This window comes from Ceratotherium simum, chromosome 4 (assembly GCF_057802395.1).
Source record: "Ceratotherium simum simum isolate JZ-2026a chromosome 4, ASM5780239v1, whole genome shotgun sequence".
In the NCBI taxonomy this organism is placed as follows: Eukaryota; Metazoa; Chordata; class Mammalia; order Perissodactyla; family Rhinocerotidae; genus Ceratotherium; species Ceratotherium simum.
In genome coordinates, this window is record NC_141903.1 from 43098180 (window position 1) to 43122959 (window position 24780).

The 24780-nt window shown below is 36.6% G+C and overlaps 1 protein-coding gene across 2 annotated transcripts in view; it reads left to right on the forward strand.

Annotated features, from left to right (window-relative positions):
* MEIKIN (meiotic kinetochore factor) overlaps positions 1 to 24780 on the forward strand; it is a 104621-nt gene that overhangs the window by 24138 nt on the left and 55703 nt on the right. The window contains exons 8-11 of one of the 2 annotated variants that reach the window (XM_087430307.1): positions 3316 to 3380; positions 7645 to 7715; positions 18543 to 18707; positions 20880 to 20960. In XM_087430307.1, coding sequence (XP_087286433.1) covers positions 3316 to 3380; positions 7645 to 7715; positions 18543 to 18707; positions 20880 to 20960 — 382 coding nt within the window. The remainder of the gene's footprint in view (positions 1 to 3315; positions 3381 to 7644; positions 7716 to 18542; positions 18708 to 20879; positions 20961 to 24780) is intronic. The other variant, XM_087430308.1, reaches the window with a different exon arrangement.

The window sequence follows — 24780 nt, forward strand, 5'->3', positions numbered from 1 at the left end:
CAATATATTCTTAAGAAGGAAGGAGTGATGTTTGGAGAATAATGATACCAGTTTTGAGCACCTGTTATCTACTAGACATTTTGGCATTCTCTTTAATTAAGTAGTACATTCACAAAGTTAAAACCCTACAACTTAGACATAGTACCTAATGGAGAAAAGGAATTTTGTTTATATGGCTGTAAGATCTGTGTAGACCCACTTCATTGACTGTTGCCTGAGTGTTATAACTTGATTATGTGTGTCTGATCCTATTTCCTGTCTCCCTTAAATGCTGCCCTATCTTTGAAAAATAAAACCTACCACTTGGATGTGCAAAGAAAATATATCTCTATTTATTTTTTAAAATAACTGATCTAAACTTCTCATGGGCTCTCATCGTCTTTCTCCTCTATTTAGCTGAGAAATTATGAGTTAAACTTACTTATTAATGCCATCCAGTTAGGGTTAAAAGTCTCTTTCGGGTGAATACTGAGTCTTTCAGGTTTTCTCCCCATTCCATATTTCTGAGCATGGCATATAGGTAGGCGATCATACCTCTTGATTTGCCTGGAACAGTCCCATTATGTGCCTGTTGTTCTGACATAATTTTTAACAGAGCTCCCTTTTACTGTCAGAAAGGTCCCAGTTTGGACAAAAATAGTCACCCTAAACATAGGAGTGTAGGCATACAGGCAGGCCAGAGGTGGGGAGGGGGTGAAGTTGGGGCTTGAGGGTGTCTGGAATCCACAAGTTGTCTCTGGATTTTTGCTAATTTGTGCTGCAGGTCTCAAGACTGGTTCTATACCTGGGATGGACTCCACAGATAAAGTCATTGGTGAAATAATGACCTTATTTAGGGACTGAGGTCCTCCGCTGCTGATTTTTCCTCACCTTAGCTTTTGTTGCTACCCCAAACCCCTTGAGTCTCATTGAAGTCTTCTGTTCAGACTTTGACTTGGTTGCTTTCTACAACCTTTGTGGTAGAGTCACCTCACCACAGCAGCCCTATGCCAGGTATTTTGGTTGTAAATATGACCACCTTCTGCATTGCCTTTGGTATGAGGAACCTTGAGAACTTGTTCACAATGTACAGGAATTAAGGATCTCAGGACGGCTAACTGAGGCCCCATCTGCCTGAATATCCCAAGCTCTTACTTTTATGTTGAGTTTCCACCCTGTGTGGATGTCTCCTCCTAGAATTCTAAACGAAGCTGGGCACACATTTCCTCTACGTTTGGCTTTCTCTTCCCCTCTTCTAATGTCATCTTCCCACCTGTTACCCCCACCTCCAGATTTTGGGCTTGAGGGAAAGAAATCAGTTCACGTTGTCTAACTTCTTGTTTCCTAAGCCTCTGTCCTCTTTCTCTTTCAGTAATCCTCTAGGCTGGAAGGTATGGAGGAGGGATCTGTCTTTGGTCGCATCTTGAGTTCTTTCTATATTGTATGGCTAATAGTAAAACTCTGTGGTTATGTCCACCAAGCCTTAATCTACACATGTTAATAGGAACTTAAGGAATGTAGCAGGATGTTAAATGTGGCTTTCATGTAGTCTTAGATTTTGGACAGTGACTTCAATAGATGAAAACAAAATAAAAATGACAATTACCTTTATCCCTACTCTCTGTAGAACCATCTATGTAGAATTTGTAAAAGGTATGGTAAAAACCCGATTCTTCCAGGATTAGCCCATCACCAATCTCCAAGCTATTTAAGAAAAGGCCAAGAATGCACTGAAAGGGTGAAATGACCAAGAATGTGTATTTCTTTGGTAAGAGTTATTGGAGTCATATATGCAAGGAGAGAGGGAGACTTCTCCCTCACCTCAACACAAGAGAGGAAGCTCCAAGAGAACCATTTGGAAAGTTTGACATATGTCCCCTGGAATTGGGTTTCTGACTCACAGAAAAGTCTAAAGGCCAGAGGGTCTGTTAGATGCTTTAGAATGGCAGAATAAAGAGGAAGCTAGATGTACTTTCAGAGTTTGGCACAACAAAGATTTGTGCATAATGCCCATAGGTCAGACATAGATCCCTCAGAAGGGAGCCAGTTATGGATCTTCTTGAAAGGGATCATGCCCAGTAAGACTTTCTGCAAAGGACAAAGTGAACTCAATTGAAAGAGACTGGAAGTTCTATCATCAAATGGCAAAAGCTGAGGAGATCATAAATAGCAGCAAGAGAGAGAACCCCGGGGGTAGGGAAATCCTATTACTGAACCCTTCAAAATACTTCAGATTTGAAAGAGTCAGCATTTGATTATCTGTCACACCCAAAGGGCACCAATGGTGTATTATCATAGTATCAGTCAAGATCAAGAAAGACCTTTCTTGTCCTTTTCTACAACCCCTTCCCCCTACTCCAATGCCAGAGGACCCCAAAGAGTAGTTACCAAATGGAGGAGGAAAAAGAACAAGAAATAGAGAAGAAACCAGCCATGGTTGATTTCCTCACTGCAGCTTATGAGTCTAAATCAGGCCTAAGTTGGGAAAAGGAAGAAATTTAAACTGGATAATAAGAGTCTGGTGTTGGGCTTTTTATTACCTAAAAATGACTGTTTACTACAAGAGAATGCCACAAAAGCAATGAAATACACCTGAGAGTTCATTCAGGGACAAGAAAAAGTACTCTTTTGACAGGATGAATTTAAAGGGGAAATATGAAAGAATAAAATTGTTTTTTGCTTACTGAGTTTAACGCTTCAATAAACCAGTAATAGGAATTTAGAAAATCATCTCCTCACATTTGGTTTTAAACTCCCTTGTCTTGCTAGGGACTCAGAAATCCCATTTTGGTGGTCACAGGCTGGGCTTTGATCTTTTTATATTTCTCTTGTAATAGCTAATCTTCTCCTACACATTTAGATAGATTTGGAGGTGGTCTCATTTGTGAAAGTATAAAAAAGAAAAGGATATTAATTTTAAGAAAGCATTATCTGCCATGTTACTTGAGATCCTTACCACAAGAATCCTGGGAAACAAAATTGCTATTCCTTTTGTGTAAATGGGGTAACCAAGACTCAAAATAGGTTAAGTAATTTTCTGAAGGCCACCCAAGTGTGAGTAGCAGTACTGGGCTTTAAACTCAGGTCTATCTAATTCTAAACACTATGCCTTGTCCTCTGCACATATTGTCTAACACCAATAAATGTATAAATATGTTGCCTTTTATTATTAAACTATTTGTTCATATAGATATGATAACATTTTTTTCTAACCAGTTGTATTTTTTCTACAGCATAATTGATTGCATATAAATGTCCTTATTTTAAGTATTATTTGAGGATTCTTGAAAGTTACTGAAAGATTAAGAGAACATCGTTAATTTGTTCTTAATTTAGGGTGATGATGTTAGCAGACCAAAATATTTCTCCCAAACCAAAGAGTACTTCAAATTCAGAATCAGGTAATAAATAGTGAAACTAATCATTTTCATAATTCTGTATTTCTTTATTTTTGTCACAATGCAGTATATATTAAGAAAATTGATAGCCTAGGAAACAGAGTGCTTTTTAGCTTGGTTGTATTTAAGAAATGAAGATAGGTGAGATTAGAAAGTGAGTCTTAACCATCCCCACAGCACCCATCCTTAATTCATTGAATAAATATTTACTGAGTATGTACTCTGTACTAGGCATTGGTATATACATATACCAGTGGGGAGTGATATATATTCCCTGCCCTTGTCAGTTTCAGTCATAGCAGAGGAAAATAATCAGTAAACAGATATATTGGAGTTATGTGTGATGATTGAAAAATAAAAGGATCATCAAAGTGCCTTGCATTATAGACACTCTGTTATTTAGTTTATTATTAAAATAGACTTAGTAAGACATTTACAACCTTATTAACCTCTGCTGTATCTCAGATTTCTGTTCTCTTTATTTCCTGCAACAAGTTTTATAACATCTATTTGGGGGTAAACTTGAAGAATTGCTAGTTTTGCTCCTGATAAATGTTTGTATGAACTAAAAAAACAAAAGTTTTTTTGTGTAATCTTTACTTTAAGAAGTTGTCTTAATGAGCATTTACTAAATGCCAGGAATTATGTTAGGAACTGTGGTTATAAAAATCATTAAGATAGTTTCTATTCTAAGGGAAATTAATCTAGTGATAAAAACCAAACCTGTGAAAGCACTCATCCTTAGAAGGAGTAATACCTACTACTGTGGAGGGCGAGCACTAGAAGGAGGATTTGTTTTATAGATCAAAGAGTAAGGGAAATTGTGAACAACAGAAGAGAGGTGATGACAGGGAAAGTGGTTAGGGTACCAAAAACAATCATGATTTTACCTAGGTCTTGCCCAATAACAAGTTTTGCTCTGGCTGTGGAAAGTGTTATTTATAAAGCCTAGTAGTAAGGCAGAATAGTAATTCTGGAATTATGTATGCTTTTGTATTCTTACTTTTATGTGGTTGATTGACATAACATTTAAAATTGAATAGATCACATCTTGCTCTAGAGGTACTTTTTACACATTCCTTAATTCAACAAATCCAATTGTGTTACAGTTATGTGTCAGGCTCTTTACTAAGTGTTAGAAAACCAAGAAATGGCTGTTTTCGTGCCCTTAAGGATCCAATAGTCCAGTAATAGAAACAAGCAAATAAACAAGAAATTACTTCTCAGGCAACTCCTGCTCAATCTCCTTTGCAATCTTATCTACTGCTATTAGCCATTAAATGTGGGAGCTGTTCGAGGCTAATTCCTGGATTTTAACCTCTTTTCAATCTACCCCCTGATATGTACAGGTGTCCTGTAAAAGCTTATGTTATAGTGGAGAGAGAAAGATAATAAACAGATAAATAAATATATAAGAACATCATAAATAAGACTAATGAAGAAAAATAAAGCAGAATAAAAACAGAGAGTGGGACTAGGGATCCTATTTTAGACAGGGTAATGAGGATAGGCCTCTATGAGGAGTTGACATTTGTGCAGAGCTTGAGTAAAGTGAGAGAGTGGGCCATGTGAAAATCTAGGGGCAGAGCATGCCAGGCAAAGGGAACAACAAGAGAAAAGGCCACGAGATGGAAATGTGCTTGGCATGTTTGAAGAAGAGGAAAGAGGTTAGTGTGACGGGAGCAAAGAGAGTGAAAAAATAAATGGTTGAAATTGTGGTCAGAGAGCTAGTCAAGTAGTATATTGTAGAGTCTTGTATGCCGTCGTAAGGAGTAGGGATTTTATTCTAAATGTGCTGGGAAACACATCTTAGAGCAGAGGGATGATGTGATCAGATATATATATATTTTTTTTTAGAATGATCATTTTGGCTGCTATGTGGAGATGGACTAAGGAGGAAGCAAGGACTAAGTGGAAGCAAGGAGCTCTTGTTAAACTATTGCAGTGATTAGATAATGGTGTATGAGACTAAGGTGGTAGCAGTGGTTTAATATGGAATATATTTTAAAGGCAGATGTGCCAGGATTTTCTAATTAGGCTAGATGTTGGGTAAGAGAGAAAAATAGAAATCAAGGATGAGTCTTAAATTATTGGTTTGAGCAACTAGATGAATGGTGATATCATTTCTTAAGATAGGAGCACTGTAGGGCAGAGCAAGTTGAGAGAATGATTAAGAGAATTTGGGTTGGACATATTAAATTTTATCTGTCAGCTCACGTACATACTATTGCATGAAAGAACACAGACACGAACGTTTATACAGTGTAATTCCATATATATGAAGTTCAAGAACAGGCAAGACTATTCTGGCTGATAGAAGTCAAAATAGCGGTAGTCTTTTGGAAAGAGGGAATTGACTGGGAAAGAACATATAGGAAACTTCTGAGGTGTTGGAAATATTTTATATTTTGATCTGGGTGGTGATTATATGGGTGAATACATATGCATATAAGATTTGTGCCCATTACTTTATATATGGAATACTTCAATAAAATATTAAAACATTGAGAAGCTTATTAGCCTCCAAGTGGAGATGTCATGAAAGCAGTTTGTAACACAGGAGTCTGGAGTTCAGGGCAGAAACTGGGGCTATAGATAAGTATTTAGAGCCAGAGTATAGATGTTTTGAAGCCATAGGATTAGATGAGGTCACCTAGGAAGGGAAAATAAATAGAAAAGAGACATATAAAAAGAATATAAATGGAACATTCCAATATTTAGAAGTAGCTAAAACAAAAGTTACCAAGAGATTAAATAAAACGAGAATTGAGGACTGAGAATTGTCACGACCAAGACCTAATCTGGTCCTTCTCCGGTGTCCTCCATTTCAGTTAGCAAATGTAGCTTAGCAAACCAGAAACATGGGGAGCATCCTCAACACCCTCCTCTTTATAACACTTCCTATATCTAATCTATTACCAAATCTTGGTGCCAGTTTTGTCTTTTACAGAACTCTCAAACCTACTACTTCTCTTGACCTTGGGAGATGAAGATGAGAGGAGTGATTAGCCTCAAGGGTTGCCAAATTTAGCAAATAAAGATACAAAATACCCAGTTAAATTTGAATTCAGATAAGCAGCAAATAATTTTTTAATATAATTGTGTCGCAAATATTGCACATGCTTGTACTATTACATGGAAACTACTTAAACTAAAAAATTATTCATTGTTTATCTGAAGTTCAAATTTAAGTGGGCATCCTGGATTTTATTTAGCAACCTATTACCCTCCACAATGAGGCTGGGAATATATAAGTAATACTGGATCATAAAACCCAGGATTTTGTATGCCAAGTTAAGGAGCTTAAGTTTTAACTTGAGGGCAGTGGAAAGCCTTTGAAGAGTTTTAAGCAGATAATATTAGATTTGTATTTTAGGTACACAATGTAAACAGTGGACTGCAGAGGGAGATAAATTGAAAAGCTATTGGGATAATGTAAAGGAAAATCTTTTGGTGCCTTAAATCAAGGTACTGGTGTTAAGAATAAAGGAAAACCAAACTGTAATATTAAGTACATATAATAGGTAAAATTAGCACATCGCAGACACTCAGTAAATATGTGTTGCTTTGGATTGAGTCTGGAGACTGAGGAAAAGAGAAGAGTCAAGAATGAAGAGGAGCCATAATAGGGGCTAGAGCGGGAAGATGTTCAGGCCTGTTGTACTGAGATGTCCAGTAAGGTAGAACAGGAAAGCTTCTGCTCATATTGGTGGGAGCTGAAACTAGATTGCTGTGGGTTTGGGAGTAAATAGGAAGAGAGGAAGTTATGTTAGTATATGTGGACTGCTCTTTGAAGAAACTTGCCTATGGATAAGAGGAGAGAGGGGATGTAGCAGAAAGGGGGATGGGGTACAGATAAAGTTTTTGGTAAGATGAAAGAGGCCTGGGTATGTTCTAAATGCTGATTAAAAAAAGTTGCAGTAGAAAGGGAAAGCCTGAAAATACAGGAAAGTAGAAATGGAAGGATAATTAATGAAGAATTTTAATCATATAAAACTTTTTCTACTAATTGAAAAGTAAATCTTTTGTATAGAGTTTATTTACTCCTGTGAAACCTAGAGCTCTTGAGATAAAGATATTTTAAAGAATACTTTACTCTATCTGTAGCAAGTCAGATTATTCAACATATATTAAGTTTTTCTTTTAAAACTATTACAAAGACATAGTCAGTAAAATCTTTTTTTTTCAAATTTCAGTTCTCTTTTCTGTACCTATAGTTAATGACAGGTTAAATAATTAAAATACTAAAGTATGTTTTTATTTATAGATAATGCAGCTTGTGGAGTTTTATTTTCTGAGAAAACTTCCCCTTCAACCTCTGAAAAAACAAAGAAAAAAGCAAGTATTGAAGCAGAATAACTACAAAAACCATAAATTTCATTAATATAGGACATGCTTTTAACCATCACTTTTATAGGAATTATTTTTCATCTATTTAAGTCAATAATTTAAAACATTTTTGGAGTTTAGCAATTAGGTTACATTATTGTTTCATGAATATGTAGTCTATATAAGTTTAATGAAAGATAATTAAAATTGACAATTTTTCCAACTTCTTTTTGGATAATTGAATGTTTATTAATCATTAATTTAAGATAAAAATAAGACATTTGCTATGTAGCCAGAGCAGTGTTTTATGCTGAGGAATACTTGTGAATTAGTACATTAGGCCTAGAATCGGGAGGTCTTTGAGAAGGCATTTGGACTTTATTTGGTATGTAGCAGGAGCTACTATTTGAGTGGCTACTCAGTGCTAAGCATTATTCTAAGCACTTTTCATTAATTATATCTTTTCTTTATAGCATTACTATCAGGTAAGTTTTTTCTTGTTTGTTTTGTTTTTACCTATTTTATAGATGAGAGAAAAGAGGTTTGGGTGTTAACCAATATGTTTGAGCAGCTTGTGGCAGGTCTTTCTGGATCTAAAGCTGTAGTCTTTCCGCTACACCATACTGTCATTGTGCACATTAGGGAGCAAATTGAAAGAGAGCAAGAGTATTGACAAGAAGACTCATTATTATGAAGTTGCAAAGATTTTTGGTGCAAGATTGTGGAGGCTTTGACTAGGATGTTTTGTAAGAGAGGTGGAGAAATATGAATGGATTCAAGATAATTTTGCCTGTACAGGTCACGGATTGGATATAGAGGATGAAGGAGTGAGAGGTGTCAAGACTTCTAGGTTTCTATCTTAAGAAGCTTTGGTTAAAGGTGCTATTTAATGTGAAAGGAAAGACAGGAAGGAAGTCTGAAGGCACATTAATATGAAAATGTTGGAAGGGCTGTTGGCTATAAATCTGCAGGTCAGGAAAATAGAGGAGGAGTGTACAGTATTATAGCTATATTTAAATTCATGGAAAAAGATGAAATCACCTGGGTAAGAGTATCAATAGAGTGAGAAAGAGCAGAGGGTCCAGGATCAATCCTTGGAAAACTCTATAGTCAGGTAGAAAAGGAAGAGTGGACAGAGAGAAGGAGGAAAATAAACAGAATATGGTATCATAGAAGCCAAGAGAAAAGAGTGTTACTCCTAACAGGGGAAGTGGTCAACAATGCTGAATGCTACTTAGAGGTCCAGTGTTATAAAGAATTTTGAAAAATTGGATGACTTCTGGCTTCTGGTTCAGCATGTGCGGAACTTAGAAATCACCACTCTATCATAACAACAAGTAAAACCTGAACAAACTGAAATAGCAACAGTTCTTTTTAGATCTGTCAGAGAAGTAAGAGCACAACGCAAACTGCTGCACCAAAACTTGGAAAGACAGACAGGTGGATACAGAGAATCATGAGCAGAAATTACTGCTCAATTACTTGAGCAGAAACACGTGAACAGAAATCTCCCTGAGAACCAGGCCTGTGGTGGGAAAACTAGAAGTGTGATTGAGTTGCTGGTGGCTCAGTGTGGACAACTCTGAGAGTTAAAAACTCAAGGGGACCAGTCATTAGGGGGCCTCCACACTTTTGTGAGTCTTACCTCCAGGAGCTCTACCAGATCCTCAGAGGGAATTTCAGAGAAAAATCCCCTCATGCTTCCGGTAGTGGGAAGGGAAAAGGAACCATTTTGAAATACACCGGAGTATTCTGTTCTTCTTAACAAAGCCTGCCCTCAGGAAAAAGTATTTTACCAGAGCCTGACTTGCTGGGGTTTTATCAGCAACCTACCTGGTGGAAGGGAAATACTCAACTCCAGCCAGTTCTACCCTTCCAAGTGGGGGAAGGAAAATACTCAATGCCAGCTCCCTCTAGCCTTCCACATGGGGAGATGGAAATACCCAACTACAGCCCCCTCTACCCATCCTGTCCCACCTAAGGGGAGGAAAAAAACTGAGAAGCACTGGTGAAGTTCACAGTGCGGGGGCACAGGCTCAACAAAAGACTGAGACCTAATCATAGAACTACAGAATGCTTCTCCTCCCCCGACACCTTACCACTACGTTACTAAAGGCCTATTTACTGCAGTTGCTATTACCCAGTATATTATGTCTACCTTTTAGGAAAAAATTACAAGGTATACTAAGAGGCAAAAAACAGTTTGAAGATACTGAATGAGCATCAGAACCAGTGTCAGATATGGCAGTAGTGTTAGTATTATTAGACCAGAAATTTAAAGTAAATATGATTAATATGCTAAGGGAATTATAGGAAAAAGTACAACATTCAAGAACATGTGGATAATATAAGCAGAGAGGTGGAAATTCTAAGAATTAAAAAAGAAATACTAGAGATCAAAAACACTATAACAGGAATGAAGAATACCTTTGATGGACTCATTAATAGACTGGACACAGCTGAGGAAACAATATCTGAGTTTGAGGATATGACAATAGAAACTCTAAAACCAAAAAGTGAAGAGAAAAAAGAACTGTGGGTCAACTACAAAAGATGTGACGTATACATAATTGGAATTCCAGAAAGAGAAGAAACAGAGAAAGGAACAGAAGCAATATTTGAAGCAATAATGACTGAGAATTTCCCAGAATTACTTTTAGACACCAAACCACAGATCTGGGAAGCTTAGAGAACACCAAGCAGGATAAATACCCCCAAAAACTATACCTACGCATATCATATCCAAATACCAGAAAATAAAACTGAAAGAAAAATAAACTTGAAAGAAGCCAGAAGGGAAAAAAACTTACCTATAGAAGAGCAAAGATAAAAATTACAGACCTCTCCTCAGAAACCATCCAAGCAAGAAAAGAATGAAGTGAAATATTTAAAGGTTGAGAGAAAAAAACCCCACCAGCCTAGAGTTCTGTACCCTGTGAAATTATCCTTCAAAAGTGAAGGAGAAATAAAGACTTTCTCATACAAACAAAAATTGAAGGAATTTGTTGCCAGTAGGCCTGCCTTGTGATAAATAGTAATAGAAGTTCTTCAGGGAGAAGAAAAATAACTATCAGCATAGATTAATCTGTCCTAACAAATGTACCACTGTGGTGCAGTATGTTGATAGTAGAGGAGGTCCCACATGCCTGGGGATAAGGGGTGTATGGGAGCCCTATACATTCTGCTCAGTTTTGCTGTGAACCTCAAACTGCTCTAAAAAATAAAGTTTGTTGATTTTTTAAAAGTCAATTGCATTTAGAATCAAGAAGGAAACTGATAACTTTAGCAAGAATAATTTTAGTGGATTAGTGAGAAGCAAGCTAAGTTGGAATAGATTCAAGAGTTATAGAAAGTGAGGAAGTATAAAAATATAAAAAGTCGTAAGTTGGAACATCAAAAACATAAAATTGGGTGGGGACGTAAATGTGTAGAAGTTTTTTATGCAGCCAAAGTTAATTTGTTATCAGCTTAAAATATACTGTTATAACTATGTGTTATGAAAGCTTATGTTAATCACAAAGCAAAAATCTGTAAGAGATATACAAATGATAAAGAGAAAATATTCAAGGCATACCACTACAAAAAAATACCAATTCACAAGAAAGACAGCAAGAGAGGAAGAAGGAACAAAGGAACTACAAAACAATCAGAAAGCAATTAACAAAATGGCGATAGTCCTTACTGTCAGTAAGTCCTTACCTATCAATAATTACTCTAAATGTAAATGGTTTAAATTCTCCATTTAAAAGACGTAGAGTGGCTGAGTGAAAAAAAAAATAACCCAACTTATGCTGCCTAAAAGAGACTCACTTAAGCTTTAAGGACAGTCACGCTGAAAGTGAAGGGATTAAAAAAGTTATTCCATGCAAATGGAAACCAAAAGAGAGCAAGAGTAGCTATACTTATATCAGACAAAATAGATATTAAGTCAAAAGCTGTAGTAAGAGACAAAGAAGATCATTATATAATGATAAAGTGGTCAATTGATCAAGAGGATGTAACAATTGTAAATGTATGTGCACCCAATATTGAAGCACCTAAATATATCAAATAATTAACAGATCTGAAGGCAGAAATAGACAGCAATGCAATAATAGTACCCCACTTTCAACAATGGGTAGATGATACAGACAGAAAATCAGTGAGTGAATAACAGACTTGAACTACACTTCAGACTAATGGACCTAACAGACATATACAGAACATTCTGGCCAACAAAAATAGAATCCACATTCTTGTCAAGTGCACACAGAACGTGCTCCAAGATAGATCATATGTTAGGTCACAAAATAAGTCTTAACAAATTTAATAAGATTGAAATCACATCAGGTATCTTCTCTGACCATAATGGTGTGAAACTAGAAATCAATAATAGGAGGAAAGCTGGAAAATTCACAATTATGTGGAAATTAAACAACACACTTGTGAACAACCAATGAGTCAAAGAAGAAGTCAAAAGAGATATCAAAAAGTATCTTAAGACAAGTGAAAATGGAGACACAGCATACCAAAACTTATGGGATGCAACAAAAGCAGCTCTAAGAGGAAAATTTATAGGGATAAAGGCCTACATTAAGAAAAAATTAAGATTTCAAATAAACAAACTAACCCTACACCTCAAGGAACTAGAAAAAGAATAACAAACTAAGTCCAAAGTTAGCAGAAGAAAGGAAATAAAGATTAGAACATAAATAATTGAAACAAAGACTAGAAAGACAATAGAAATGATCAACAAAACTGAGAATTGGTTTTATTAAAAGATAAACAATTGATGAACTTTTATCTAGACTAAAGAAAAAGAGAGATGACTCAAGTTAATGAAATTATAAATGAAAGAGGAGACGTTACAGTGGATACCACAGAAATACAAAGGATCATAACAGACTATTATGAATAGTTATATGCCAACAAATAGATAACTTAGAAGATATGGATAAATTCCTAGAAACATACAACTTACTGAGACTGAATCATAATGTAATAGGAAAGCTGAACAGACCAATAATGAGCAAAGAGATTGAATCAGTAATCAAAAATCTTCCACCAAATAAAAGAGACCAGATGGCTTCATTGGTGAATTCTACCAAACATTTAAAGAAGAATTAATACCAATTTTTCTCAGATTCTTCCAAAAAATTGAAGAGGAAGGAATGCTTCCAAACTCATTGTACAAGACCAGTATTACCATGATACCAAATCCAGACAAGGACACTGAAAGAAAAGAAAATTATAGGAAATATCCTTGATGAACATAGATGTAAAAATCCTCAACAAAATACTAGCAAACCAAATTCAAGAGCACATTAATGTGCTCCTGCAGTTGGCACTCTTCCAGACCTCGCCCTATGTATCTCTTTAAGCTGTTCATATACATCCTTTATCATAACCTTTTATAAATTGGTAAATGTAAGTAAGTGTTTACCTGAGTTATGTGAGCTGCACTAGCAAATGAATCGAAACTGAGGAGGGGGTGGTGGGAACCTCTGATTTGTAGCCAGATTTGACAGAAATTGTGGGTACCCTGGGGACCTACTACTTGCACTTGGCATTTGAAGTAGGGTAGGAGCAGTCTTGTGGGCCTGAGCCCTTAACCTGTGGGATCTGACATTATTTTCAGATAGATAGTGTTAGAATTAAGTTGAATTGTAGGACACCTAACTGGTGTTGCAGAGAATTGCTTGTTGTGGGGAAAAGCCCCACACATTTCGTGACCAGAAATGTCAGAAGTGTGAGTGTTTTGTGTGAGCAGTAAAGGAGAATCCTACAGAATGGGAGAAAATGTATGCAAATCACATATCTTAAAAGGGTTAATATCCAAAATATATAAAGAACCTTCACAACTCAATAGCAAAAAAATAAAAAATCCACTTAAAAAATGGGAAAAGTATCTCAATAGACATTTTTCCAAAGAAGACATACAAGTGACCAATAGGTACGTGAAAAGATGCTCAATATCACTAATCATCAGAGAAATGCAAATCAAAACCACAATGAGATATCACCTCACACCTGTTAGGATGGCTATTATCAAAAGGACAAGAGATAACAAATGTTGGCAAGACTGTGGAGAAAAGGGAATCCGTATACATCTTTGCTAGGAATGTAAATTGGTACAACCATTATGGAAAACCGTTATGGCAGTTCCTCAAAAAATTAAAAATAGAACTAGCACGTGATCCAGCAGTCTTGCTCCTGGATATATATACGAAGGAAACCAAATCAGTATCTTGAGGAGATATTTGTACTCCTGTGTTCATTGCAGCCTTATTCACAATAACTGAGATATGGAAACAACCTAAATGTCCTTTAACAGATGAATGGATGAAGAAAATGTGATATAGGTGTAGATATAGACAATAGAATATTATTCATCCATAAATAAGAATGAAATCCTGCCATTTGCGACAACGTGTATGAACCCAGAGGGCATTATGCTGGGTGAAATAAATCAGAGAAAGACAAATACTATAGTATAACTTATATGTGGAATCCTTAAAAAAAAAAAAGGCCAGTTTCATAGAAACAGAGAATAGAATGGTGGTTGCCAGGATCTGGGGGGATGGGGAATTGGGGAGATGTAAGTCAAAGGGTCAAACTATCAGTTATAAGAAGAAGAAGTTCTGAAGATCTAATATACAGGATGGTGACAATAGTTAAAAATATGGTATTGTATACTTGAAAGTTGCCAGGATTAGATCTTAAGCTTTCTCACCACGCACACACAAAAAAGTTAACTATGTGAAGTGATGCATGTGTTAATTATCTTGATCTTGGTAATCACTCCACAATGTATCTGTATATTAAATCATCACTTGTGAACTTTAAATATATACAATTATATTTGTCAATTTTTCCTCAATAAAGGTGGGACAGAAGAAAATGAGGAAGTAAAGATTATGTATAGAGCTTGACTCTGAAGGGAAATAGAGAAAAAGAACGGTAACTGGAGGGAGAGACAGGGTCAGAGAAAGTTTGTTTTGTTTTGTTTTAAAGATGAGATATAGTAGATCATTTTTGAGGGCTAATGGGAATGATGGAAGGGAGAAAGAGGGGATAGCTGAATGTAACCCACTAGGCAACTGGAGCTCTCTGTAGCCTAGCGATCTAGTTGAAGTTGGCCTGAATTTCGCTTCTTTATCCTAAAGCAATAAAAGAATCTTCCCCATACTTTCTATGTTTTCTTTTCCATGCTTCTTCACTTCCTCATGGTTACATTTCCCTTTCCTGCTTCCATGCATACTGTCTCAGTTTCAGACTCCACCAATTCACATATACATACACACACACACACACACACACACACTTCTATACAAATCGAGCATCTTGCAATTTAAGTATGTCACTTCTTGCATTAAATGCCATTTCTTATGCTCATGTATGTTCTGCCCCTTCTCAAAAGCTATGTTCCTAGGAGGCATCTCTTCCTGACTATAGCTTTACCATCACTGGAATGCTGATGTATAAGAACTTCCCTGTATTTCTCCAAAGAGGAAATACGAATGGCCAATAAGCACATGAAGATACTCAATATCATTTGTCATTAGGGAAATGCAAATTAAAACCACAATGAGGGCCGGCCCCGTGGCTTAGCGGTTAAGTGCGCGCGCTCCACTACTGGCGGCCCGGGTTCGGATCCCGGGCACGCACCGATGCACCGCTTCTCCGGCCATGTTGAGGCCGTGTCCCACATACAGCAACTAGAAGGATGTGCAACTATGACATACAACTATCTACTGGGGCTTTGGGGAATAAAAAGGAGGAGGATTGGCAATAGATGTTAGCTCAGAGCTGGTCTTCCTCAGCAAAAAAAGAGGAACATTAGCATGGATGTTAGCTCAGGGCTGATCTTCCTCACACACACACACAAAAAACCACAATGAGATATTACTTCACGTCCACTGGGATGACTGTAATCAAAAATACAGATAATAACAAATATTGGTGACTATATGGAGAAATTGAAACCTTCAAACATCCTGGTGGGAATGTAAAATAGTGCAGCGGCTTGGGAAAACAATTTGACAGTTCTTCAAAATTTTAAACATGGAGTTACCATAGGACCCAGTTAGGTTTATACCCAAGAGATAATAAAAACATACATCCTCACAAAAACTTATACGTGAATATTCATAGCAGAATTTATTCGTAATAGTCAAAAAAGTGGAAACAACTCCAATGTCTGTCTACTGATAAGTGGATAAATAAAATGTGATATATCCATACAATAGAATATTATTTGGCAATAAAAGCAAATGAAGCACTGATACGTGCTACAAATTTGGATGAACCTTGAAAACATTATGCAATGTGAGAGAAGCCAGTCACAAAAGACCACATATTATATGATTCCATTTCTAAGAAATGTCTAGGATAGGCAAATACATAAAGACAGACATAGGTTAGTGGTTACTCAGGGCAGGTGAAGATGGAATGGAGATTGACTGTTAATGTGTACAGGGTTTCTTTTAGTGTGGACAAAGTGTGGTAATTGCACAACTCTGTGAATATATTAAAACCATTGATTTTTACTCTTTAAATGAGTAAATTTTATGGTATGTGAATTATATCTCAATAAAACTGTTAAACAAAATCAACTTCCCTATACTATTATATGGAAGAGGGAAGTCCTTGAAAAGATGAGGAGGGATGGGACCCAGAATACAAGTGGAAGAACTGGCCTTTCAAAGAGGACTGATATTTCCATTGTGGTACATTTATAGATGTAGTGGTAACAGGGCGGGCTTTGCATTTAGAAGGACCCCACCCTTCATTTAATGCTCAGCTGTCACCATCTTGACATTTTTAATAGTTTTTTTAACAAGGGACCCCACATTTTCATCTTACACGGAGCCCCCAAAATTATGAGTCCTGAGTGGTGGCATCCTGTTTGATATCTTCTATTGTTGCAGGAAATGTGAGGTAAGGCTGTCAGCTGAGAATGGTAGAGGGAAGGAAGCCAGAGGTTTAAGGAAAATGGGGTGAGTATGAACTAGTCATGAGAAGTCAGAGAAGTGTAGAAGAGTTTCCAGTCTATGGCTACTCTTTATGAGTTTGTGGTGACTTTGGTGTGCCAGGTGGTACAATTTTCCCCAGCATTCAGTTGTACTGGAAGTACAGAGGATATTGATGTCAGGGTTCATCTAGGGATGGGGATTTTTCAGGTATCTGTGATAGAAGGAGAAAGGGATAAGAAAGTAATTATAATGATGGATGGTGGTAGATAAGGAAGGAATAACACAGGAGAAGGATAATGGATGAAGACAAAATGGTATGATCAGTGAATTGGAGATTTCAATGAGGGAGGAGTTTATTTCAGGAAGATAATTGAGCAGGGGTTGAAGGATATAAGAAGCTATTTGAATTGATGATTCTGTAGTTTTTGTTGATGGTAAGGCTAAGTTTGATCATGGAGTGACTGAAATGGCATGAGGGGAAAGGGTTATTGGAAATGCAGAGGTCAAGCAACTGAGAGACCAGTTGGTTGGATGGGTTATCCTCTTGGATGATGAAATTGCTGAGAATGATGACAGGAGTGAGAGAAAAAGCTGTGTACAAAGTGTGAAATCTTCAGTAAAAAAAAAAGTCAGTAGACACCAGTAAATACCTCACTCTTTGCTCCATACTCTTCTTCTTTCCTTTATTTGGAGTATACCTTATACCTCTTCTACTTCCTCACAGCACTCAAAAAATTAACTCAAAATGGGTCAAAGACTTAACTATAAGACTATAACAACTATAATCCCGTTATCCCCAACTCAAAATCCTGTCATTCTTTCAGGACTCAACTCAAATTCCACCTCCTCAGTTATGTTGAATGTATTTAAACTTTCAGTACTACTATAAATACATCTTGAAAGCATTAGACAAGTTATATAACTTAGGACAAGCAGTCACTGAATAGCCTACAGTTTTCAATGCAGGGTTTAGTTGGTAAAGCAACACACTTTCTTATAGTTGCAGCTTCCTGTTGTCATAGAGAGGACTTTTGGTTTCTTGAATGAAGATTATTGCATGATAAAGACATCTACATAAATATATTTAATGTTTTCTCTAACATTTATAATATTGATAGATAGATCTCATTATCATTTGTTTTCTTTTCTTTCTTGCTTTTTTTTTTGAGGAAGATTGGCCCTGAGCTAACATCTGTTGCCAATTTTCGTCCTTTTCTTTTTTTCTCCCCAAAGCCCCAGTACACAGTTGCATATCCTAGTTGTAGGTCCTTCTAGTTCTTCTATGTGGGACGCGGCCTCAGCATGGCTCGATGAGCTGTGAGTAGGTCCGCACCCAGGATCTGAACTGGCGAACCCTGGGCCGCCAAAGCAGAATGCGCAAACTTAACCACTATACCACTAGGCTGGCCCCTCATTTGTTTTCTTTTCACAGAACACCGTTTGGGAGATGTTACCTTAAATGTGGCAGTGAAATTTTTTGAGCTCAGTATATTTCAAATTATTTTGTCTTTTAACAGCTATCTTCCTTAAACATATATAAAAACCTTATATTTTTTAGAAAAGAATTTATCTTTAAGTTTAAAACTGTTTTTTCAAGTTGAAGGAATGATAGATAGATAGATAGATAGATAGATAGATAGATAGATAGATAGATAGATAGACAGGCCGACAAATATAGAAAGAAAGGAAGGAAGGAGGGAGGGAGGGAAGGAGGAAGGAAGGAAGGAAGAAAAAGTAATGTATATATACATATGTCCTATTTTAATTGTAACAATTATATATGTATATTACAACAAAAATAGGACATCTGAGAAGTGCTTCAAATGCTTTTATAGCATTTGAATACTGTGAAATGTATTTCATGATTGTGAATTTGTTTCATCCTGAAAAGGGTCCTGAACCTAGAGTTACAAATTTTCAGACAAAGCTAAGCTCTCATCATCTAGAAATCAAGGTTCCATCATCTCACCAGAAGTCTGCTCTTGAAAGTAATGCAGGTAGATCAGTTACCAAAGTTCTGCTGCCTCAGTCCCTGGAACCTGCGTTGGTAAGCACTGGCCTTTTATTAACTAATTCTTGAAAAGACTATGAAAAGAAAATGTACTTATTGGGAAGATTTAGCTATGCATAATTTCTTAACAAATCTAGGAAAAAAATGCAGAAAAGCTAGATACAGCTATCTACAGGCAGATGTTTTTTAAGTGGACTGACAGTTGATAATTGTGTCACTTGGAACCACTGGGAAGCAGATATTTAGACAGAACTAAGAGTTCAAGTGGCTTATTGGAGGGGGTAATAGCTGAGAAAGGAAAGCAGAGAGAAAACAGGATTAGGCAGGAATAGCCTCAGTCCTCAATGCAGATCTGAGGAAAGCTCTCCCGGTGGGTTGGCTCAGACGTTGGCTGAGCGTTGGCTGAGCGTTGCCTGAGCGTTGCCTGAGAAGATGATGTCCTCAGCCTGAAAACTGAAGCAGATTCTAAAGATGTTGCAGCTGGGGGCTGTCAGCTAACTGCACTCCTTGCAGTGGGCCAGCTGGTTCTTGGTTGAGGGAGATCTCAGTAGAGCACCTCCATGGCCACCACAATGATAATAATAATAGCTATCATTGAATATCTCCTACTGTCTGGGCACCATAGATTCTCTTTACATGTACTATTTGTAATCCTTGCACAGCAATCCCTAGGGTATAGAATAATAGCCATTGTTCAGCTGAAAAAAATTAAAAAATTATATAACTAATAAATTAGAGAGCTGACATATTCGGGTACCAAGTAAATATACCCATGAAATATTTTGGGTAAAAATTTTCCTAATAGACTATTCCAGACTATGTTTTTTTTTTTTTTTTAAAGATTTATTTATTTTTTCCCCCCAAAGCCCCAGTAGACAGCTGTATGTCATAGCTGCACATCCCTCTAGTTGCTGTATGTGGGACTCGGCCCCAGGATGGACGGAGAAGCGGTGCCTCGGTGCGCGCCCGGGATCCGAACCCGGGCCACCAGCATCGGAGCACGCACACTTAACCACCAAGCCACAGGGCCAGCCCCCAGACTATGTTTTGAACAACTAGTTTAAAAGATTTTTAAGCCAGAAAGAAAAGAAACCTAACACAAACTTTCCTATGATATTCAAGTTTTAACTCTTGAGTTTGGGTTCCAGACTTGGCAGCATATAGTAGACACATATACAAAGAGATTTATTGGAGAGACATGGTTGTTTCATGGAATCTGAGAGTTGAAAAGGCAGAAAATTGCTAGAAATAAAGCTGCCTGTCTTCTTTCTCTCTCTTTGACTATCTCTGTCACTCTGTTTCTCTCTGCGCTGTCTCTACCTGTTTCTTTGTCTTTGCTCTCCCTAGTTTTGTCTCTCAGTCTCACGCTCTGTCTCCCTCTTTTCCCTATCTCTGTCTTAACCTCTCTCTATCTGTACTTCTCTGTCTCTGACTCGGCTTCTCTGATTGTCAATCTCTTTCTGCTCAGTCTCTGTTGGTATCTGACTTCTCCCTCCCTCTCCTCTCAATCTTCCTCTCTTTTTTTCTTTCTCTCTGTCTTTTGTCTCCCCATCCTTCCTTTCACCCCTTCTTTCCCCCCTCCTTTACTCCTTCTCCCCTCCTTCTTCTCCCTTCCCTCCCCCAGCACCTGTCAGTCTGTCCTTCCCTCTGTCTTAAACTCTTTAGCTCTCTGATCCTGTCTCTCTCTTCTTGCTCTGTCTCTCACTGTTGATTTGTCCTGTCTCTCTTTGTCTGCCTCTTTGCATCTTCAAGTATCTATATACATTTAAATGTATGTATTTTAAACCATATATATTTTAACAGCTTCAGAAATAACTTCTAATCTCTTTCCATAAAAAGTACAATAATATACTAGCAGTTAAACAAATGGTAAAAGTAAAATACCTTTATTAACAGTTAACAAAGATAATCAAAGCACCATTTCCTAATTCAAAACTTTTAATTAGCTTTCTTCCTAAGTTAATAATGATTTCAACCAAAGTATTCTCATATAGTTTTTGTGCCACATAGAGTTCTGTTGGGAGTTGTATGACCTAGCTCAATCCAGAAATTCTTTAGTTATCTGTCTAGTGATTTAAAATTTAATTAGCAGATTAAAATTTTATTAGTATGACACATTATGATCTAATTTTAAATTGGTTTTTTACTGTATTAAAGTAGTTTATTTCTTTCTGCCATTCAATCCCCTATTTCACAAAATGTTGATAGAACACAAATTCCAGTATTCCTGATAAGAAAAGCAGAGGCCTGTTAACAAGTACTCCATCTTCACAAACAGCTGATTTCGTGGTAAGTATTAGCATTTGGCACTTGTAGTATCTGTTTTCTGGCTCCTGCTCCTCCTCTTTATTCTGCTTTTGTCACACCAGGGGAATACTGTACATAGAGAATAATGTCTGTATTTTTATTTTGCATTAACACACGTTCACTGGACAGACTCTATATACTGCTATACATGAAAGAAAGCAAGATGAGAATACTGTAGCACCAACCAAGGTTCTTCTTCTTTTGTTTTTTTCATTTTTCTTATTGTGGCAAAATGTACCATGGTAATGGTAAAATTTACCATTTTAACCATTTTTAAGTGTACAGTTCAAGTATATTCATATTGTTGTGCAACCATCGCTGCCGTCCACATCCAGAACTTTCTTCATCTTGCAAAACTGAAACTCCATACTCATTACACAATAAGCCCCCGTTCCTCCCTCTCCAGTCCCTGGCCATTCTACTTTCTGTCTCTATGAATTTGACTGCTCTGTGTACTTCATATAAGTGGAATCATACATTATTTTTCCTTTTGTGACTGGCTTATTTCACCTAGCATAATGTCTTCAAGGTTCATCCATATTGTAGCATCTTTCAAAATTTCCTTCCTTTTTTAAGGCTGAATAATATTCCATTGTATGTATTTACCACATCTTGTTTATCTGTTCTTCTCTCTGTGGACATTTGGGTTGCTTCCATATTTTGGCTATTGTGAATAATGCTGCCGTGAACATGGGTGTACAAATATCTCTTAGTGTCCCTGCTTTCAGTTCTTTTGGGTATATACTTGAAGGTGAAATTGCTGGATCATGTAGTAATTCTCATTTTAACTTTTTGAGGAACTACCATACTGTTTTCCATAGTGGCTGCACTGTTTTACATTCCCACCAACAATGCACAAGGGTTCCAATCTCTCTACATCCTTGCCAACACTTGTTATTTTCTGTTTTTTTAAATAATAGCCATCCTCGTGGGTGGGAGATGGTATCTCATTGTGGTTTTAATTTTTATTTTCCTAATGGCTCATGATGTTGAGAAGCATTTCACATACTTATTGGCCGTTTTTATATCCTCTTTTGAGAAATGTCTATTTAAGTCCTTCGCCCATTTTAAAAATTAGGTTGTTTATTTTTGTTGTTGTTGAGTTGTAGGAATTCTTTATATATTCTGGATATTAACCCCTTATCAGATATGTGGTTTGCAAATATTTTCTCCCATTCTCTCGGTTACCTTTTCATTCTGTTGATAGTATCCTTTGATGCACAAAAGTTATTAATTTTTATGTAGTCCAATTTATCTGTTTTTTCTTTTGTTGCCTGTGCTTTTGGGTGGCATATCCAAGAATTCATTGCAAAACCCAAAGTCATAAAGTTTTCCCTCTCTGTTTTCTTTTAAGTGTTTTATAATTGAGCTCTTAACAACCAGGTTCTTCTTAGGGTCAACTAAACAACAGGAATACAGCTTGCAGGCAGGTCAGAATCAGGTGTTCCCCTTCTGGGGAAGCAGTCCTCATAGAAGTCCCTTTAGCAGCTTGCATAGCAGTCTGCGGACAACTCAGGTACAAGGAGATGGCATCCAATGTCTTTTGTAGTAACATATACATAGCTTCCAAGTTCCACACAAGAGATCTGCCTAATTACAAGACTAAGGGAAACCCAAAGCATGGTGCTTTTTATAGCATCTATTTACTTATAGTGCATTTATCATTTATTTATAGTGCAGTTGTAACTTCTCTCAATCAGATACAATTTACCCATCAGACATCATTTTTACCATAAGCAATCTTGCCTAGTAATATAGTGGATGTTCTTACCTTTTTCAGGTTCCTAGAGGAATAGAGCTAGAGAGTTAACCAAAGATCAGTTTTTCAAGCTGGGTAAAAGAGTTCTGTTAACACTCTGTTCACAATCTTTTCAGTGTTCTATAAGTTAATACTTTTTCCAGAAAATAAGTGTTTGGTTTTTTATTCATTTTTGTTTAATATTTGGAGTTAAAATGTATAGATGAGGAATAAATATTTCAACATGAGATTTTTCCCCTGCAAAACTAATTTAGTAACTATTTTATAAATACTAACATCTTTTAAAAATTCCTCTATAATCCACATTTTATAAAATTCACCATGGTAGAGTGTGAATTCAGTGGTTTTTAGTATACTCAAGGTTGTGCAACGATCACTACAATGTAATTGAAGAATATTTTTTATCACCCTATTAGCAGTTACTTACCATTCCCCCCATCCCACCCTGCAGCTCCTAGACACTACTAATCTACTTTCTGTCTGTATAGGTTTGCTTATTCTGGATATTTCATATAAATGGAATCATACAATATGTGGCCTTTTATGTCTGGATACTTTCACTTACCATAATGTTTTCAAAGTTCATCTATGTTATAACATGTATTAGTATTTTGTTCCTTATTTTTGGCTGAATAATATCTCATTATAAGATTATACCACATTTTATTTACTAATTCATCGGTTTATGGGCATTTGGGTGAATAATCTTGCTATGAACGTTCATGTACAAGTTTTTGTGTGAACTGTGTTTTCAGTTTTCTAGAGTATATACCTAGAGTGGAAATACAATTGCTGGGTCACATGGTAACTGTATGTTTAACACTTTTTTGTTTAGTGGGCTTTTTAAAGACAGCTTTATTGAGGTTTAATTCACATACCATTCACCAATTTAGAGTGTAAAATTCAGTGGTTGTTAGTATATTCACAGAATTGTGCAATCATCACCACAGTCAATTTTAGAACATTTTTATCACCTCAAAAAGAAACCCTTAGCTTTTACCCCCTATTCCTCCATCCCGTTATCTAGCCCTAAGCAACCTCTCGTCTGCTTTCCATCTCTATAAATTTCCCTGTTCTTTTGTGATTACATTCTTTCACTTAGCATAGTGTTTTCAAAGTTCATCCATATTGTAGCATGTATCAGTACTTCTTTCCTTTTCATGGATCAAAAATATTTCATTGTGTTGATGGCCATTTGGGTTGTTTCCACCTTTTGGCTGTTGTGAATAATGCTGCTGTAAACATTCAGGTACAAGCTTTTGTGTGGATATATGTTTTCATTTCTCTTGAGTATATACCTAGTAGTAAAATTGCTGGGTTATGTAATAACTCTATGGTTAATTATTAGAGGAACTGCTAGATATTTTCCAATGTGATTGAACCATTTTACTCTCCCAGCAGCAGTGTATAAGTGTTCTGATTTGTCTGTAAGCTCACCAGTACTTATTATCATCCATCTTTTTGGGTATGAAGTGGTACCTCATTGTGATTTTGCACTTGAGCTTATTGGCCGTTTGTGTATCTTCTTTGGAGAAATGTCTATTCAGATCCTTTGCTCATTTTTAAATTAGGCTATTTGTCTCTTTATTGTTGAGTTGTAAGAGTTCTTTATATATTCTAGATATTAGACCTTATTCAGATATATGATTTGCAAATATTTTCCCCCGTTCTGTGGGTAAATTCTAGTATCTTTTCATAAATAAAAATACTTTTAAGAACATTTAATGTTCTTGATATTTTAAGGTCTACATTTTCTTACCAAATGAGTCTGAGACTGATTGCCCTTTGGTTCATTCCACAGCTCTCTGTGGCATGTGGATGAGGCATGTGGATCCCCCTCAATTACAAGCTGTCAGTCCTTGGCTGGATGCCCCTAAAGAAGGCTAGTTGACTCAAGGACTTTGGGGGATTTTCATTTTCCAGGGTCTCACTTTAATGTGACATTCCTAACACTGTTCCAAGATACACATGGGTAGATGTGAAGTTGTTCTGTCCTCCTAAGAGGAAGAGGAGCTAGGTAAAGGCAGACACCCACCACTCTCC